Genomic DNA, 20,487 nt, shown 5'->3' on the forward strand with positions numbered 1-20,487 from the left:
TCTCAGGTACATCAGTCAATTCGTTATTCTCCATCTGTGTGCTTCTGGATTGTATAATTTGGCTATTTTACTGGGTTGACACTAGCTAAGCCTGCTCTTGTGAGCAGGTGATATGTGCATGCTCCAGCAGTATTCACCAGAATGCTGCTTCAGATTAGAAAGCTTGTCGCATTTATATTCCACTAAAGACTACCACTACTTGACCCACCCAACCCCATTCAATCACAATGCCCCCAGCCCCACCACTCTACCCCTTTGTTCCTTTGAAACTCTGAGATCAATTGTTGTATTTTCATTGCCAAGCTGGATGATTAATAATTGCACGGCACATAGATCAAACCTTGGACATTCCAGGTCTGTATGATTTAATGACAGACAAACAAAAATAACATTTCTATACATTGAAAAAATGTTAATCATTAGAAAAAATATTTACATTTTCTTTTGAATAAATATGTTTATAATATTCTTATTCAGAGCAGCAGTTGTTAATGATAAACTGCATAAGTAACATTTATGAATGCTAAAACAATGTACACCAATGATGAAATCGGGAAAAACAGAATTACTGTAATTTTGAACACAGGCTTGAAAATGGGGAAGATTGCAGTTTTTTTAGATCGGTAACAATTGAGAGTGTTAATTCCGTATTACCAAAATATATTTTCTTGCTTTGACATATTTTCCACAAAGATGCTGGTACAGAAACTAACATGACCATGCCACACATACTGAAATGCTTTTTGCTAATAGAAAATCGAGAACGCAAGTTATTGCTTCATGAAATTAAAAAGTTACAAAAATACATACATTTATTCCTGGTACAGTAAGTGTCATCACACCAGTGTATTGTTGTGTTTGCCATGATTATATGGTAAACACAGAATAGATGATTCAGGGACATATGCTTAGTATAGGAAAGTAAACATTGGTTGCACAGATATATTTGTGCATTAAAATAATACCATGGTGATTATGAACTTGACACTTCTTTCAGGCAATCATGCTTTTTAGTTCCAATTGATTCCTTAATGTTGCTGCATTGCATATCAATTAAGATACATCCTCTGAAAAGCTGGTCTAATTCATTACTCCGAATTGCTTTTTTTTTGATTGGTGTAAATCATGAAGGGCTAATTAAAAACCCTGAGAAGGATGACTGTTTCTCATCGGATGAATATAAACCATTAGCTTCCTCTGAAGGTAGCAGGACGTAGACTTGGTCATTTTCATGTAGGTGTACTATAGCACTTCCTGAGGCCTGATCAACATATCCTTGTGTATAATCATCATATGTTTGCAGTATGGATTGTCCATTTTTATACAATGAAACCCAAACATTTGCCCCCTTGATTTGTACATGGTAACTAAATTGGTAAAGGCCTGATATTTCACATGTAAAAATGCCAGATGTTGGATCATAATTATTATTTGAATTAGTCAATAGTATGTCGAATATTATTGGCTGCCCTACTGGTGGATATGGCCGAGAAAGAATTGCTGTAAAAGCCGGAATTGGGCTCAACAATCCAGGTGGTGGTTGTACAGATTTTTCTGGTTGTATAAATATTTCACCAGGGAGACCTGGTGGACCAGGGAGACCTGGTGGACCTGGAGAACCTTCTGCTCCTGTTCGTCCAGGTGCCCCTGGTGGCCCCTTCGATATTTCTCTGCTGATGAGACCTGGGGGACCTGGCATTCCTGATTTTCCTGGAGAACCATTTACTCCAGGAGCCCCTTGAACACCTGGCAACCCAGGCAAACCTTTATGACCAGGAATCCCAGCCGGCCCTCGCAATCCTACAGCACCGGGAAAACCTAATGGACCTTGAGGGCCAGGAAGACCAGGACTTCCGTTTTTCCCAGATAGGCCAGCAAGTCCAATGTGACCTTTTTCGCCAGTTGGACCAGTTGCTCCTGGTAGGCCAGGTGAACCTGATTTTCCTGGAAACCCTGATATTCCTGGAGCACCAGTTAGCCCTCGGTCACCCTTTGATCCAGGGTACCCTTGTGCACCCATGTGGCCTTGTATACCTTTTACTCCTGGTGAACCCGGAATCCCTTGTAAACCTCTTGGACCTTGTGATCCTGGCACGCCAGCTGCACCCATCAACCCCGGATCTCCTGACTTGCCATTTGGTCCTATTTCTCCTTTTTTCCCAGGATATCCAGTGTAGCCTACTGGACCAGGTTCTCCTTTGGGCCCTGGCATACCTGATTTTCCAATACCTGGCAATCCTGGTACCCCTGGCAAACCTTGTGTGCCTGGGTGACCTTTAAGACCAGGGGCTCCTGACAATCCTGGTAAACCAGCTGGTCCAGACTTTCCAATTCCAGGTACACCAGGTGGACCTGATAGTCCTTTGTGGCCTGGTGCACCTGTAAAACCAGATGGGCCTGGGGGTCCCATGTCACCTTTGATACCTCGTTCACCAGGAAGACCAGGCACACCTGATTTACTTAATCCCAGTGGTCCAGGGATCCCTTGTGGCCCTGGTAGTCCAGGAAGCCCTTTATCACCAGACATCCCAGGAATTCCAATTCCTTTATCACCCTTTTGCCCAGGGAGGCCTGGATAACCTGGGTGACCTTTTGCTCCGGGTAATCCTGGTACTCCTGGAGAACCTGTTGACCCATGTGGACCTGATTTACCAATCACAGACAATCCGGCTGGTCCAGGATTTCCTGGAGGTCCTGTACTACCTCTTTGCCCTTGTATCCCTTGAATTCCTTTGTCACCTTTTGATCCAGGATATCCTATTCTGCCTGATGGTCCTGGTGCTCCTGGATTGCCCGGTGTTCCCTTCAAAGTCAGTCCTTGTGATCCTGGTTGTCCTGGGTTGCCAGGAGGTCCGATCAACCCAATGCCTGGCTTTCCTGGATATCCTGCTTGTCCTGGGGCCCCGGGGGGTCCTGAAGGTCCAGGTGGCCCTGGTAGTCCTGGATCTCCTCGTACTGTGAAAGTGGAAACATATTCCTTACGTTGCAGCACTACGTTAAATACAGTGTTTTTTAGTTGTTAAATAAAATATCTTTTTGTTATGAAAACAGGTTGATTATTATTCTCAACTTAATACATTGTAAAATGAAAATTAAGCCAAGTCCTATTTCCTATTTATGCAAATAAGACAGTTTGGGCCACTAAGTAAATTAAAAACACTCACCTTACACTGGCTTGAGAAATGAAACATAAAGTATTAGTATCACAATTTTTAAAAGGGTAGAAATGGCAGGAGTTTCTGCTGTTTGTTGCACTGGTTTTCTCAATGCCATTTGCCCAAAATCGAACAAACAACTGTTATTTATATGGCACCTTGTGACATTTGTAAATATTACAGGCGCTTGACGCAGGCACTCTAAAACAATATATTACAGTGTCTGTATAAGGAAATATTAGGGCAGATTATCAAAACCGTAGTTCAAGATGTAGGTTTGAAGGAGTCTCTTAAAGGTGGAAAGCAAGGTAGAGAAGCAAAGGGATTTAGCGAGAGAATTCCAGAGCTTTGTGGGATCAAGACATCTAAAGGCACGGCCATCAATGTTGAAGTGATTATAATTGGGGATGCTCAAGACACCAGAATTGGTGGACCTTGGACCTCTTAGAAGGTGATGGTAGTGAAGGAGATTACAGAAATAGGGAGGGCCATGGATGGATTTTAAAACAATGATGAGAATTTTAAAACTGAGTTGTTGCTTCATTGGAAGCCGATGTTGGGGAGCGAGCACTGATCAGGGCTGGTGTTGGTGGTGACCGGCACTTGGATGTGAGTTAGTAAATGGCCAATTTTGGATAGCCTTCAGTTTACAGAGGGTACTATGTGGATGAGCACTGGAATAATCAAGTCTTGAGGTAACAAAGTCACGGATGAGGGTATCAGCAGAAGGGAAACTAAGGCAGTAGTGGAGATGGGTAATGTTTCAGAGGTGGAATTAGGCAATCTCAACACATGGATGTGCTGAAACCTCTCTCGGAGTCCAGTATTGTGGCAAATTGGTGGTGAGGGAATGGTGGTTTGTGATGGGGACCAAAGTCAATAGTTTCAGTCTTCCAGGTATTGAATTCAAGGAATTTTCTGTTAATCCAGTAGTGGATGTCGGATAAGCAGTCTGATAACTTAACAACAGTGGAGGAGTTGAGCGAGACGATGATGAGATAGAACTGAGCATTGTCAATGCACACGTGGAAACTGACATTGTGATTTTGGATAATATTGCCGTGCAGTATATAGTTGAGAAATGGAAGAGGTCCAAGATTAGAACCTTGGGGCCACCAGAGCTAATCAGGCAGAAATGGGAAAATAAGTCACTTATAGTCATTCTCTGGCTAGGATCAAATAGATAGGAAAGGAGTGAGACAAAACCAACTCATTAGATCGAGGAGGTTCAATTGCAAAATGCATTCAGTGCAAATCGAGTGTCCACAATCATTTGTGCCTCTTGCTCGAGAAGCTGGCCCTGCCACCAGACCAGATTGATCATCATTGCGATTTTCTGCTAGTTGTAGCTATTTGTGGCTCTTCAAGGAGGCTCTTAACCTTTTTTGAAGGTATAAGGACCCTTGAGGCACATTTTGAAAGCTTTTTAAATTAAAAAATATCTGATGAAACTGAATAAAGCAGACCAATGCACAAGTAAATTGATCTGCATGTTTTTTTGAAAGTAAATTTCAATTAATATATATCAGATTATTCACAGGTGGGGATCACTCTGATTTCAAATGCTGTTTTAGTGACTGCCATTTTCAGCTGTATAAAAATTGGTATCAAGTTATGCAAACTATTTTGAGCAGAAAATTAAGCAAAACATGTACTTCTTGAAGCTAATGTAGTTCTGAGCGAAGTTTGAATCCGTATTGTTCCCAAAGTGGAAACACTTAGCCGAGTACACTTCATAAGTTTCGGCTTTGATTGAAGATTAATGTGAAAATTTTCCTTTTAAAATGTCCTACATTTATTTCGATAAATGGCTAAAGGATATATAGTCTGAAGGTGAGAAAGCTGCACTTGAATCCTGAAAACTGTATTTGTAAGAAAGTGAAACAAAAAATTGTTGTTTACATTTTAATAGATTTATATTAGTCAAATGATTTGGCAATTTGTAAATTGTTCTTGTTCTTATCAACTGTAATTTTATAATGCATGTTGTTGTGTACATATAACAAGATTGCTCATGTCAGTCATTTTTGTTGGAACTGCAGGGAATGTGAATCATAATATTATTAGTCATGTGGAAAATCATCATTTTTCAGCCTTTTGGCTAAGATCAAGCATCAAGTCCAATTTGAGGTGCAATGCCTTTTCTTGTCAGCTTGGATCTTGTATGTTCCCCCTTGTGGAGACCATGAATTGGCCTCAATTTGATTGTTTTTTCAAGCAAGCAATGATTAAGGGTGTGTCCTGTCCATCCTGCCATTAGCTTAGTAACTTTAAGGATGGGATAAAACATTTTGAAAACAATTTTTTTTTAAAGTCAAGTGAAAAATCAAACATATTGCCCATAAATATTGGTGGCAAAATATCAGGGTTGAGAGCCTTGATTCCTCTGTAATGCTAGTTTAGTTATAAGATCCAGGTAATTGTGTTGCATTGATTCTACCTTTGAGAAAGTATGGAAGTCGAGCGATAATACTAGTTACTGTTCAGGGTTAACATTGTCGTTTTGTATAACCATGAAAATTATTGAATTTAGGAATTGTTTGTGTGAGATGATCAGGAAAAATCATTACTAGTCTATTTTTGTTCAACTCCATTGTATATTCTCCATTAAAACTCACAAATTTGAACAGAAGTGAGGCAAAGTGGGAAGAGTACCCTTCTGATCCACTTTGCATTGGTACACATGTGTTTCCAGTGTCAGCAACATTGCATATTGGAAGCAAACTTCCAGTGTGAAAAATGCCTGCGATTTGGATCTTGGAACCTGAAGCTTTGTGGTTTGGAAGGCTGAGCACCTTTGTTGGGAACCATGTCAATTAGCACTTCAAGAGCACACAGAACACCTTGTTTCTTCAGTTAGCTCCTAGGAATTTTGTTGGGTGAAGTGAAACACTGGAAGACACTATTTGGATAGTTTGTTGAAGTTCCCATCGGCAAGCTGCCCAACAAGGGTAGCTGGGGCTGCTAACGAATGTGAGTGTCATAATGACATACCATACCTGGAGGCAATGTGGGAACATGTTTAGTGACTCTTACATGGTCAACCAAAGGTCAAAACATGCTTCCATTCCATTAATTAAGTGTATTAAGCACCCATGACAATTACAATCACCTCATTCTGACACTATTTATAATCTGTGTTGTGGGTGTCCATTAAATACAGGGTGAACTTAGCACCAGAGGTTTTCTCTTGGAAGCCTTTCTTCACTTGCATCCTTGAATGAATTTCAACCGAAGCAGTCCTCCATTCTACATTAACACCACAACCATATATTTATTTGTTCTTGAGATAATAAACAATACCAGCAAGGTCCCACTAAAGATAATACATCTTGAGGCCATTGTGCACCAGTAATGGATACTGCCTTGATGTGTACTAGTCAGGTGAACAGGCATGCTGTGAATGGGGTCTTGAGTATTCCATCACTCTCCAGACTTCCTGTAAATGGTGGAGTGACCTGGAAGGGAGCCGCTCTGTCCAGCTCCTGTAGCCATGGTGTTCATATGACTGATCCAGTAAAACCTCTGGTTAGAGGTGATCCCATGACTTTGTTTATGTTTTGGCATCCTTCCATCTACGAGAGATGATGAGCAAGCAGCAAATAATCCACTTAGGTGGAGTGTCTTCAGTTGGTGCAGTTTTGTTGATGGTTGTGAAGGCCAGTCGTGAGCAGCAGTTTTTGCCATATGTGCCGCACATGAAGCTGCCAATTGGCATTGTAGGTTGTTGTTTTCAGTTGTTGCCAAGCCGCTGTAGTCACTGGTTGTCATGGTAGTGCACGTCAGTTCACGGGACATGTCACCATTTCCCTCCTCTGCCAGTTCTGATTTCTATGTGCGATAGTCAATATTTAGGGCCCTCATGTCATGCTTGCAAGAATCCTTTAAGTAGAGTCTCGGACATCCCATTAGTCATCTGGCTCCAGCTACCTCACCATACAGAAAGTCCTTGGATATGCAACTGTCTTAAATCATGTGGACTTTCTGATCCACCAATGTGCCTCTGTTTGGTTAGTGCCAATGTTTGGAGCTCTGCCTTTGAGAGGCTTGCCACATTTGTGATGTTGTTTTTTCAGGATTTACCTACAATGCAGCTTCTTTTCCTGACAGCTGCTAGTAGCCCATGTTTCACAGTCATATAGCAAGGTGCTGAGGCCTTATAAACTATCAGCTTTGTCTTGATGATATCCACGAGTCGACCAAATGTGGTAGATGCTGTCCTTATGCGCGTGTCCAGCTCTGCATCAAGGGACAGATTGTCCATTATTGTGGACCCAAGACACCAGCATTTGCTGATCACGTCCAGTGGGATGTTACTTCTTGTAATCAGTGGCAGAGATGCAACGCCTTGTCCTATAACCACGGGTTTCTTGATGCTTATAGTTAAGGAGAACAAGTTTCAGGCGTCCAGACAATCCATAATTTTATGAAAGACGGTTATATTTGTGCTATTGAAGGTCAGGGAGACATTGAGTTTTATCTGTGGGAGATAATCAATGCTTGAAGTGACAGGGGAACAGAAAATTCTAGAAATATTCAGCAGGCTATTTCTCTCTCCATGGTTTCTGCCAGACCTGTTGAGTATTTCCAGTATTTTCATTTTTGGTTTCAGATTTCCAGCATCCATGGTGTTTTGCTACCTGTTAGTGCAAGTTTGGATGTTGTCTTAAGTCCTGCTTTTTGCTTGCACGGTTTGCATCATTATTGGAGCAGATGTAACAGCTGAGTACTGTGGAGTTATCAGCGAACAGCTGCACACCTGATTATATTAGAAGGTCATTGGTAAGGTCGTTGAAGAATGGACTAAGGATGCTGCCCTGAGGAGCTCCCACAATGATATCCCAGAGCAGTGATGGTTAACCTCTGATAACACAATTGTATTTATTTGTCATGAGATTCCAGCCACGGGAGCATTTTCTCACTACCCCCCATTTGCACCAGTTTTCTTTTGGGCATTTTGGTGCCATACCTGGCCAATTTCTTGCTTAATGTTGTGGACAGCTATTTTCATGTCTCCTTTGACACTACTCTCGTGTCCATATCTGGATCAAAGCTCAGATGGGATTTTGTGCCAAGTACTTCTGGCAGAAGCTGAACTGAGTGTCAGTAAGCAAATTAATGGTGAGTCAGCTAGCCATAAGTACACAGCCTTGCAGGATGTTTATTCAACACAGCAGTACACCATGGAGTGTATGGATTCACCAACGCCAGCGGTTCAAAGGACAGTCTGTGATTCACATAAATGTTTCAATTTATACCCCTCCTTCCCCCTTTGGTTCTGGAGGTGACAAAAGCATTTAGAAAGCTTTCAGTAACATTAGTGATGAGGTATGGTGCAGAGGAAGATGATGTCGTAAAGGTGCAAGTAGGCGGTCTTAATGATTAATTATGGTGTGGAGTTTTAACTCAGCTCTGGGTCAAACAGGATGCCAAGATTATTAAACTGTCTGGTTCTGCCTGAGCGTCTGGCCAGCGGGTGCTATGGAATCTGTAGTAACAGAGAGGAGTTTTATAGCAGTGACTGAACATATGATGTCTTCAGTAGTCCTAGTGTTGAGTTGGTTGAGCTTTTGACTTTACCACAATTTGATGTCAGACTAGTGGTCTTAACAGCATAATGATAATGATGTGGTTCAGACAAGTGGTGGACAGGTCGATATATTTGTCCACACACATAGAAGTCAATGGCACCCATTCCTGCGGATAAAGTCCCCAAGGCGCATATAAATGGGTGGGAAGGGAGCCAGGTTGCATCCTTGGGAGAATCCAGGGATGCGTACGGTGGCAGAAGGAAAACTTCTGATAATGAGCTGCTTGTATCTGGAATCCGAGGAGAGGCGATGGACATTTGAATATTTTCAAAGACTATGAAGAGACTGGATAGGACAAGGAAGAATAATACACCACGGCCAAGAATGTCATTTGATTTTGGCTCGGGCAGATTTCATTTTCAGCTGGGATAGCCTGAAGGAGTCATGATCTGCAATTCCAGAAAATGGCTTTGTATAGCCAAGAACCACCATGAAATTTGTCTTTGTGATGGTACCTTGGAATTCCTTAAAATAAGGCAGGGTGCTCCAGTGGTTAGCACTGTTGCCTCATAGCGCCAGGGACCTCGGTTCGATTCCGGGTTTGTTGACTGCTCGGAGTTTGCAAATTTCCCCGTATCTGCGAGGGTTCCCTTTGGGTGCTCCAGTTTCCTCCCACAATCCAAAGATGTGCAGGTTCGGTGGATTGACCATGCTAAATTGCCCCTTCTGTCCAAGATGTGCAGGTTAGGGGGGGGGGTCTACGGGATTACAAGGGTAGGGGGTGTGGGCCAACATAAGCTGCACTTTTGGAGGGTCCATAAGACCATAAGACATAGGAGCAGAATTAGGCCACTCGGCCCATCGAGTCTGCTCCGCCATTCAATCATGGCTGATATTTTCTCATTTCCATTCTCCTGCCTTCTCCCCATAACCCCTGATCCCCTTATTAATCAGGAACCTATCTATCTCTGTCTTAAAGACACTCAGTGATTTGGCCTCCACAGCCTTCTGCGGCAAAGGGTTCCACAGATTCACCACCCTCTGGCTGAAGAAATTCCTCCTCATCTCAGTTTTAAAGGATCATCCCTTTAGTCTGAGATGGTGTCCTCTGCTTCTAGTTTCTCCTACAAGTGGAAACACCTCTCCACATCCACTCTATCCAGGCCTCGCAGTATCCTGTAAGTTTCAATAAGATCCCCCCTCATCCTTCTGAACTCTTAACGAGTACAAACCCAGAATCCTCAAATGTTCCTCATATAACAAGTTCTCCATTCCAGGGATCATTCTTGTGAACCTCCTCTGGACCCTTTCCGAGGCCAGCACATCCTTCCTTCGATACGGGGCCCAAAACTGCTCACAATACTCCAAATGGAGTTTGACCAGAGCCTTATACAGCCTCAGAAGTACATCCCTGGTCTTGTGTTCTAGCCCTCTTGACATGAATGCTGACATTGCATTTGCCTTTTTAACTGCCGACTGAACCTGCTCGTTTAGGGTAGCACAAGTGGATAGCACTGTCGCTTTATAGCGCCAGGATTCCAGGTTAGATTCCCCGCTAGGTCACTGTCTGTGCGGAGTCTGCACGTTCTCCCCGTGTGTGTGTGGGTTTCCTCCGGGTGCTCCGGTTTCCTCCCACAGTCCAAAGACGTGCAGGTTAGGTGGATTGGCCATGCTAAATTGCCCTTAGTGACCAAAAAGGTTAGGATGGGTTATTGGGATTGGGGATAGGGTGGAAGTGAGTGCTTAAGTGGGTCGGTGCAGACTCCATGGGCCGAATGGCCTCCTCCTGCACTGTATGTTCTATGTTAACCTTAAGAGAGTCATGAACAAAGACTCCCAAGTCCCTTTGTGCTTCTGATTTCCTAAGCATTTCCCAATTTAGAAAATAGTCTATACCTAAATTTCTCCTTCCAAAGTGCATAACCTCACATTTTTCCACATTGTATTTTATTTGCCACTTCATTGCCCACTCTCCTAGCTTGTCCAAATCCTTCTGCAGCCCCCTTGCTTCCTCAATATTACCTGTCCCTCTACAGATCTTTGTATCATCTGCAAATTTAGCAACAGTGCTTCCAGATCATTAATGTATATTGTGAAAAGTTGTGGTCCCAGCACAGACCCCTGAGGCACACCACTAGTACCGGCTGCCATCCTGAAAAAGGCCCCTTTATCCCCACTCTCTGTCTTCTGCCAGTCAGCCATCCTCTATCCATGCCAGGATCTTACCTTAACACCATGGGCTTTTAAATTATTTAACAGTCTCCTGTGCAACACCTTGTCAAAGGCTTTCTGGAAATCTAAATAAATCACATCCACTGATTCTCCTTTGTCTAACTTCCATTTTACCTCCTCAAAGAACTCTTAACAGATTTGTGAGACACGACCTCCCTTTGACAAAGCCGTGCTGACTCAGTCCTATTTTACCATGCATTTCCAAGTACTTCGCAATCTCATCTTTAATAACCGACTCTAAAATCTTACCAATGACCGAAGTCAGGCTAACCGGCCTATAATTTCCTGTCTTCTGCCTCCCTCCCTTCTTAAACAGTGGTGTCACGTTAGCCACTTTCCAGCCCTCTGGGACCTTCCTGCCTCCAGTGATTCCTGAAAGATCATCACCAATGCCTCCACAATTTCCTCAGCTATCTCTTTTAGGACCCTGGGGTGTAGTCCATCTTGTCCAGGTGACTTATCCACCTTCAGACTTTTCAGTTTCCCCAGAATCTTCTCTTTAGTAATGGTCACGGCACTCACCTCTGCCCCCTGGTTCTCCTGGAGCTCTGGCATCCCACTGGTGTCTTCCACTGTGAAGACTGATGCAAAGTAACTATTCAGTTCATCTGCCATTTCTTTGTTTCCTATAATTACTTCTCCAGCCACATTTTCCAGTGATCCAATGTCTATTTTTGCCTCTGTTACCTTTTATATATTGAAAAAAACTCTTCCTTTCTTCCTTTATATTACTAGCTAGCTTGCACTCATACTTCATCTCCCCCCCCCCCTTTTTAGTTGTCCTCTGCTCGCTTTTGAAGGCTTCCCACTAATCCTCGCCACTTTCTATGCTTTTTCTTTAGCTTTTATGCTGTTCTTGACATCCCTCGTCAGCCATGGATGTTCTTATCCTCCCCTTAGCATGTTTCCTCCGCCTTAGGATGAATTTCTGTTGTGTCTCCCGAATAACCCCCAAAAACCCCTGCCATTGCTGTTCCACTGTCTTCCCTGCTCGACTCCTTTTCCAATCAACTCTGGCCAGCTCCTCCCTCATGTCTTTGTAGTTACCCATATTCAATGGTAATACCATCACATCTGATTGCAGCTTCTCCCTCTCAAACTGCAGGGTACATTCTATCATATTGTGGTCACTGCTCGCGAAGGGTTCCTTCACCTTAAGTTCCCTAATCAAGTCTCACTCATGACACATCACCAAATCCAGAATTGCCTGTTCCCTAGTAGGCTGTGTCACAAGCTGCTCCAAAAAAACATCTCTTAGACATTCCACAAATTCCTTTTCTTGGGATCCACTACCAACCTGATTTTCCCAGTCCACCTGCATATTGAAGACCCCATGATTATTGTAATATTGCCTTTTTACATGCCTTTTCTATCTCCTGATTTATTTTCTGCCCCACATCCTGACTACTGCTAGGGGGCCTGTACAAAACTCTCATTGGGGACTTTTTACCTTTGCGATTCTTCAATTCTACCCACAGAGATTCTACGCCTTTTGATCCTATATAGTTTCTTGCTATCGATTTAACTTCATTCCTTACTAACAATGCAACACCACCCCCTTTGCCCATCTGCCTGTCCTTTCGATAGGACATATATCCTTGGATATTTAGATCCCAGTCCTGATCCCCTTGCAGCCACGTCTCTGTGATGCCCACAACATCGTACCGGCCAGTTTCAATGTTTGCAACAAGCTCATTTACCTTGTTTCATATACTGGGCGCATTTAGGTACAACACCCTCAATTCTGCATTGACCACCTCCCCTTTCACACTCTCCTCAGTCACTGTACCCTGTATTTTGGCCCTTTTTGATTTTTGACTATGATTTCTTTGCCTTACACTTTCCCCCTTACTGCTTTTTGTTTCTGGCCCCGTTTTACTTCCCTCCGACTTCCTGCATCAGTTCCCATCTCGCTGCCACATTAGTTTAAACCCCCAACCCAGGACATCGGTTCCGGTCCTGCCCAGGTGCAGACTGTCTGGTTTGTACTGGTCCCACCTCCCCCGGAACCAGTTCCAATGCCCCAGGAATTTGAATCACTCTCTCTTGCACCATCTCTCGAGCCACACATTCATCCTATCTATACTGACATTCCTACTCTAACTAGCTTGTGGCACTGGTAGCAATCCTGAGATTACTACCTTTTGAGGTCCTACTTTTTCGTTTAACTCCTAACCCCCTGAATTCAGCTTGTAGGACCTCATACCATTTTTTACCTTATCGTTGGTGCCTATGTGCACCACGACAGCTGGCTGTTCACGCCCACCCCCACAGAATGTCCTGCAGCCACTCCGAGACACCAGGGAGGCAATATAGCATCCTGGAGTCTCGATTGTGTCCACAGAACCACCTGTCTATTCCCCATATAATTGAGTCCCCTATCACTATAGCTCTGCCATTCTTCTTCCTGCCCTCCTGCGCAGCAGAGCTAGCCACGGTGCCATGAACCTGGTTGCTGCTGCCTTACCCTGGTGAGCCATCTCCCCCAACAGTATCCAAATCGATATCTGTTTTGCAGGGAGGTGACCACAGGGGACACCTGCACTGCCTTCCTACCCTCGCTCTGTCTTTTGGTCACAATTTTCTATCTCCCTCAGTAATTTTTACCTGCGGTGTGACCAGCTCACTAAACGTGCTATCCGTGACGTCCTCCACATTGTAGATGCTCCAAAGTGAGTCCATCCACGCTCCAGAGCCATCAAGTGGTCTAACAGGAACTGCTGCTGGACACACTTCTTGCACGTGAAGGAGCCATGGTCAGTGGATGTGTCCCTGAACTCCCACATCGTACACAAGGAGCATGACACGGACATGGAGCCCCTACTGTGCCGAAGGAGGCTGTTCAGCTCATTGAGTCGACACCAACCCTCCAAAAGAGCACTCTACCCAAGCCCACTCCTCACCCTACCCCCGTAAGCCCACTCCCTCACCCTACCCCCATAGGCCCACCTACCTGCACAAATTTGGACTGTGAAGACTCAATGGGCCGAATTACTACTTTCTGTATTGTCGGGATTCTATGGAAAGATATTATGACAGCAAAATTTACTTTCAGCAACTTTATCAAAGAAGCTGAACATTTGGAGTGACAATCTTTCTGATCCACGTAGATAATGAAGACCACATGGGCCCAGAGCATTGGCAGAGATGGTGGATAGTGGAAATATCACTTAACTAGTAATCCCAAGGCTCAAGCTGATGCTCTGGGGTCAAATCCCACCACAGCAGCTGATGGGATTTAAATTCAGTTGAAAAATGGGGACTTTAAAGCTAGTCTCAGTAATGGTGACCATGAGAACTGTCAATTATTGCCATAAAATCCCATGTCCTTTAGGAAATGAAATCTGCCATCCTTACCTGGTTTGGCCTCCATGTAACTCCAGGTCCACAGCATTGTGATTGCCTCTTAACAGTCCTCTAAAATGGCCCAGCAAGCCACACAGTTTAAAGTCAGTCGGGTTGGGCAACAAAAACTGTCCTTGCCAACGACGCCCACGTCCCATGAAAGAACTAAAAAAAAAAAAATCCATCACTAAAATCCTTGGACTTTTGGGATTTCTGCTCTTTGGCAAAATTGCACAGCTCTGAAGCTGCTGGTTGTCCACAGACAAGGTGCAATTGGCTCTTGAATAAACGGGGCATCGGCCACATGCCACATTCCATATGCATCTGTGTACTGTGGATTGCCTATGGCTGTTGATGTTGCTAGTGATGTAGATTTTGGAGGCGATATGCTTGTGGATGAGTTTGGCTACGGGTCACTTTTGCTGCATTTGTCAGGCTCCTTTATAAATGACAGCTTGTGTAAGCATTACTCAGGAGAGTTTTGGATGGATGCACCTCAGTCTGTAAATGCGTATGTGAGGATTGATGCAGACCATCTCTAGTCCAGTTCAAATTTGTTTGGATCCCTTCGCTGGTCATTCTCTTCTTCTTTCAAAAAAATATAGATGGAGGGGGATTCCCAAACATTTTGCTATTGTTGCAGTTGTTCAGAAAAAAATTATTTTTCATAATTGCCATAACCATGTAAATGGCAGCCACAAAACTGTTTACATAATTGACAAATTTACTTCAAGTTGTGGAAGGAATTTTCTTACTGCATTCTTTACATTCGTTTTATGTATATATTCAGTCCTTCGCAATCCTGGATGCTCATTTTAAATGGGTTGGGTAGACAAATTGGTGACAGAAGTGCACATTTGACCAGACATCATCAGTGAGAATGCTAATTTAAAAACTTCGACCCACCCTCGTTGCAAATTAAAAGGTGCAAAAACATCTGAAAACCATGCACAATAACTTGAATGTTGTTATTTCAGTCCAGTTTCCAAACCATGAATACACAAGAAATTTTGTGGACGTCTAAATGGTTATGTAAGTACAGCATTGAAACTAAAAACACTAAGTGCACCCATCAAATTTCCTACTAGAATTACATATGATAAGATTATATGGACAGAGATTCCGTGTCACAGAGATTCATTTCTTTTTCTCGTAATTATCTCTGAATTATGCCTCAAAGTTGATGCTGGAAAAATCTTGGAATGAGCGTTTGTTTCTTTCATGTCAAACAGAACTAACAATTAACTCGCAATGCTCAGATGTTGTGTTGTTACAGGGAGGGGACCTGAACAACATTTTTATAATTAAACACGATTGATTAAAAGGACAGGTTTATATTCAATCCCTGTATAAACATTGCAACCTCTTACCTGTGATTCCTTTCGCATTTTCCTCAAGACTCTGATAATGAAGACCTTTCAATTCATAACCTGCTTTGGTAAAATAAAATCTAAGTTACATGAAAATAGCAGACCAAATAAAACATTTTTTAATAAATATAAGATTAAAATATAATTTTTGCTATCACTTTGGAGCTTTTCCCAAATGAATTACATCTTTTTGTAGAGACATATTCCAATTAATATAAAACATTTTTAGAAACACAAAACTACACAAGTGCAGCAGTGCTGAGTTGAAATAATGAGTTTTATTTGTTTTATATCAAACTGATATATTGTATTCGGAATTTGGAACCAAGGATACATAATAATAATCACTTATTGCCACAAGTAGGCTTCAATGAAGTTACTGTTAAAAAGCCCCTAGTCGCCACATTCCGGCACCTGTTCGCGGAGGCTGGGACATTTTCCTTTAGGCCTGATTTATAAACAAAATGTTCCCTTCCACCCACAGGACTTAACATTCTCCAGTTAACAGACAAGCTAGAATCTCTCACACACTTGTCTCTGCTATTCTTGAACAAATTTCCAGAAAATGTACATGGATAGTTGTGTGTGAATTAATATAGGGTAAGCATCTCAGAACTTGGGGCGAGGGAAGGAATACATCACACACTGACGTATAAGCAGTCTTCTGTTGTTGAATCATTTTTTCTATTTTTTTGGTTAAAAATCAAAACTATGGGATATGCAGTGAATAATTATGTTTTTAATGCCAGCATCATAGAAGCAGTACTAGAAAAATGGACATGTCTGTATATTTCCAGACAGCTAAGTGTATAATGTGCAAAATAACTTTTCCCTTGTAATTGAGAGCAAGTACTTCGTTTGGCTGCTGTCCTGACTGAGATCAATAAATATAGCAAAGACTTGCAATCTCCCTGGTTCAGCTACCCCCACCCTCTCCCGGGTAAACCCTCTTAACCATTGAGCCACCATTTTGGTGGGATTTCAATTCTACCATTATGGAATGATGGAGAAGTAACAGAAATAATACGATTTTATAAAATTACGAAGGATTTCTGTTTTTAATGACAGTAGGGTTATTTTCCAAGTTTGAATAAAACATAGAACATACAGTGCAGAAGGAGGCCATTGAGCCCATCAAGTCTGCACCGACCCACTTAAGCCCTCACTTCCACCCTATCCCCTGAACCCAATAACCCCATCTAACCTTTTTGGACACTAAGGGGCAATTTAGCATGGCCAATCCACCTAACCTGCACATCTTTGGAGTTTGGGAGGAAACCGGAGCACCCGGAGGAAACCCACGCAGACACGGGAAGAACGTGCAGACTCTGCACAGACAGTGACCCAACGGGGAATCGAACCTGGGACTCTGGTGCTGTGAAGCCACAGTGCTAACCACTGTGCTACCATGCCGTCAATAACAAGTCTTTGTTTCAGAGACGCTTCACGATCTGAAAGAAAGACCTGGAATGACTGAACGCCAACAAGGCTCCATAATGTTGTTTGTGTGAGGCTCGTGCCATTTTATCTCCTGGGTCTCATTAGGATTTGGCCAATCACCTGCGGTATCAGGCAGTAAACCCACAATGGCAATTTTCCTGACTGCACTTAAAGCAAGATTGAATTCCCTGTTTTTGCTTTCTTCAAAGGCCTTGCATTGGGACAGACCTTGAAGAAGGCTAATCCGCCTGTGGATGTACTGTTGAGTTTCCCACTCCTCCAAACACCAGACCAAGCACTGGCACTGAGCTCAGTAGTGACCTTGAATGTTCTGCATGTCACTAAACACTCACTATCAGTATCAGCAGCAGGCTACAGGTTGCAGAGACAGCCCAGAGTATAGTTCATCAGAGGGCGGGGTCCTCTTCTAGCTCTGAGGGGACAGAGATGAGGATTTCAATGTCACAGCATGAAAAATGCTGATGTCAGACAAATAGGTATAAAAGGTATTGCAAGCAGTGCCATGGAATTTTCCTACCAAGGCTGAGTGGGCAGGAGACCACTTTCAGCCTCTGTTGTGTTGTTTTAATGTCTGAGGTATATTTTAGTTACATGAATTATCTGAAGGAGCATAAATAGGAATGTTGGATTTTTAAACTGCATAGATTCAGTGATATCGCAAGAAATGGCAGGTGAAGTCGACAAGGAAGAGTTGACAGTTAAGGAACAGAGAGATAATATGGAGTATTGCATCCATCATACACCAATCCATCCAGGCTTGTGTTGTCACCTTTAGAGATGCTGCAGCAGGACTAACACAGCTATCACCCATTGCAGTTTTGGTGAAAGCTCAAGTGGCTGCCTTGGAATCAGTCGGCTTCACAATGAAGAGATTAGTGGATCAAATGATTAGTGACTTTGAAGGGGCCCATCACCTCCTGTATTCTGCTCTCACATGAATCAATGGAAGTTATGAACTCTCCCCATGGGAGTGACAGTGGTGTGATGAGTTAAGTATCTGCTGACGTTCTTTGGGTTGTCAGCACATCTGCACATTCACCCTCACTTCCAACCAATTTTTGGCAGCAGCTTACTTGGAGTAGTTTACAGCAGGGTTCTATGTTGAGCACCCAGCAGTCATGATTACAGGGATCATAAAGATCCCACGTGAGGAGCAGCAAACAATTTGTCACTTCTGGTCAGGCCAGTATGGGGGCACCATGTAAAATTAGGAAATCTCTTTTAGACTAAGTACTGTGTGTTGATCGCATGGCTGAGAAATTAATAGAATATATTTATTATGTTTGACATTAAATTATTCAGTCTTTCCCAGGGACCACCCCACAAAGATCATTGTTTGTGAAGTGTTCTGAGACACCCCAAGGTTGTGAAATGGACTTCATCATTTATAAACAATTTATAAGTTGAATGACCAAACATCACATTTATTATGCAAACCTTGACAGCTGGTTTATTTGTGCATCTATAGGATCAAAAAATAAATAATATTATTCAGACTAAAAGTAAGCTAGCACTGTACTACAGGACTTACTTTCTTAACTTTATTCATCATGTGATTAGTGCAAGCCCCAGCAATCTTAAATAATTGTTTCCAAGTGAGATGTAAACTTACCCTGGCTTTTTGTATTATATGGTGATTGGTTGTACCCTTTATATCCTATTCCATACACCAGACTAATAGACATGAACACCAGAAGTGTACCAATTTCCTTTAAAATCATGTTTGCAGATAGAATCTGTAACAATGTTAATAAAAGTTTGTTTATGTTCTTTAACAGATGGAATGACGTAGATTACTTGGACAAAAATTCAATAGAATAATAAAATTCATTATAAAATTTCATTTCTGAGATAACAAGAAATTGAAAATGGTTCCCTTTGTTCGACCACCTCTGAGAGCGATAGTTATTAGTGTCACAAGTAGGTTTACATTAACACTGCAATGAAATTACTGTGAAAATCCCCTAGTTGCCATATTCTGGCGCCTGTTCGGGTACGCAGAGGGAGAATTCAGAATGTCTAATTCACCTAACAGCACGGGACTTGTGGGAGGAAACTGGAGCACCCGGAAGAAATCCATTCAGACACAGGGAGAACGTGCAGACTCCGCACAGACAGTGACCCAAGCAGGAATCGAACCTGGGACCCTGGCGCCGTGAAGCAACAGTGCTAACCACTGTACTACCATGCGAGCGATCTTGAAAATAACTGACAAGTCTTGAGTAGGCCACATTTAAGACATATCGCTGGACAGCGCCATGGATCATGCCTTTCTTAGTGCCCCATCTTTCAGACCAAGATCATAAACAAGCACTCCGAGAACTGCGTATGGAGAAAGATACCAATCTAATAAGCTCTACAGACAAAAATAATGGATATCTGGCACTAAACATTCTTGTCATTTTGCATGTTAGCATGATTGAAAATGGAAGTAGAACCTACCAGCATATTTTGCCTCCGGAACGGTGTTTCAGTTTTTCATCCCCAATAGATTATCCCCTGAAATCGTGGAACATCTGATGCAGAAGTGCTTTCAAAAGGATAAGTAAATGCTGGCATTTATATATATGAGAGACTCCCACATAGACAGCCGTAAATTGTAAAACTCCTCCCTTTAAATGGAGTAATAACTATGCTGATTTCTTTTAACTTTTAAAAATGTATCAGGTTGTGGTTTTGTTGTGGTTAGTTGTCTCCTTGCAGATTGATGTTCAACATGACCATGCAGATAGTTTACAAAACCAAATGTGCGATAAGTCTTCCAAAATAAATTCCCATCATATTCTGGAAAGTTTCAAAGAGCATTTAAATTTTGTTCAAATTCAGAACTATGAAGGAACAATTAAATGTTTTGGTTCAATAACAATTTTGATACCATTCTGAAGTTTTTGATTAATCTTTGTCTTATCCACGTTAGTTTTGAATTTATTTTTAAACAACTTCAAGACAGCATTTACACTCTGGCTCGATGAATATTTTAAACTGAACTACATTCACATTTTAGTTTTGCTACTTTTTTGTTTAATTATTTTAGAACAAAAATTCTGTAAATTAGTAATTTAAACAAGTAGTAATAATAAAGGCATGAGGCATAGAAAGGGTATACAGTGTTCCTTAAAGAATACAGTACTACCACTATTATCTGACATTAACTGATCAAAAATGCACAAATGTTAGCCTTGCATTTATGGTAAAGCGTTTGCCTAGATACAGAAAGAAGGCAAGTACAAAATAAATAACATTTAATTTAATGATTTTAGGTCTGGCAAAGTTGTATTATCTCCAACAGAATGAGATTCATGTTTGTCAACTGTGCGATGAGGTGACGTGTTGTGCAGGGCTTCACCTCGAGAGATCTGGCTGATTAACAAGATGCCAGGTAGTACTGACTGT

General features: G+C 42.3%; 2 protein-coding genes across 4 annotated transcripts in view; one reads left to right on the plus strand and one right to left on the minus strand.

Annotated features, from left to right (window-relative positions):
- The window catches only part of nt5dc1 (5'-nucleotidase domain containing 1), a 764,356-nt gene that overhangs the window by 224,483 nt on the left and 519,386 nt on the right, over positions 1 to 20,487 (plus strand). The window lies entirely within an intron of this gene.
- On the minus strand, positions 295 to 19,601 carry LOC140410802 (uncharacterized). 2 transcript variants are annotated; one of them, XM_072499425.1, is made up of 4 exons: positions 19,537 to 19,601; positions 18,707 to 18,830; positions 15,634 to 15,693; positions 295 to 2,955 (listed from the first exon to the last, which is right to left on the minus strand). In XM_072499425.1, the coding sequence occupies exons 1-4, from the start codon at positions 19,540 to 19,542 to the stop codon at positions 1,124 to 1,126; spliced, it is 2,022 nt and encodes a 673-aa protein (XP_072355526.1). In that variant the 5' UTR covers positions 19,543 to 19,601; the 3' UTR covers positions 295 to 1,123. The 2 variants fall into 2 exon arrangements, with proteins under 2 accessions (XP_072355526.1, XP_072355525.1); XM_072499424.1 differs by having other exon boundaries at positions 15,634 to 15,696.

This window comes from Scyliorhinus torazame, chromosome 4, assembly GCF_047496885.1.
Source record: "Scyliorhinus torazame isolate Kashiwa2021f chromosome 4, sScyTor2.1, whole genome shotgun sequence".
NCBI lineage: Eukaryota > Metazoa > Chordata > Chondrichthyes > Carcharhiniformes > Scyliorhinidae > Scyliorhinus > Scyliorhinus torazame.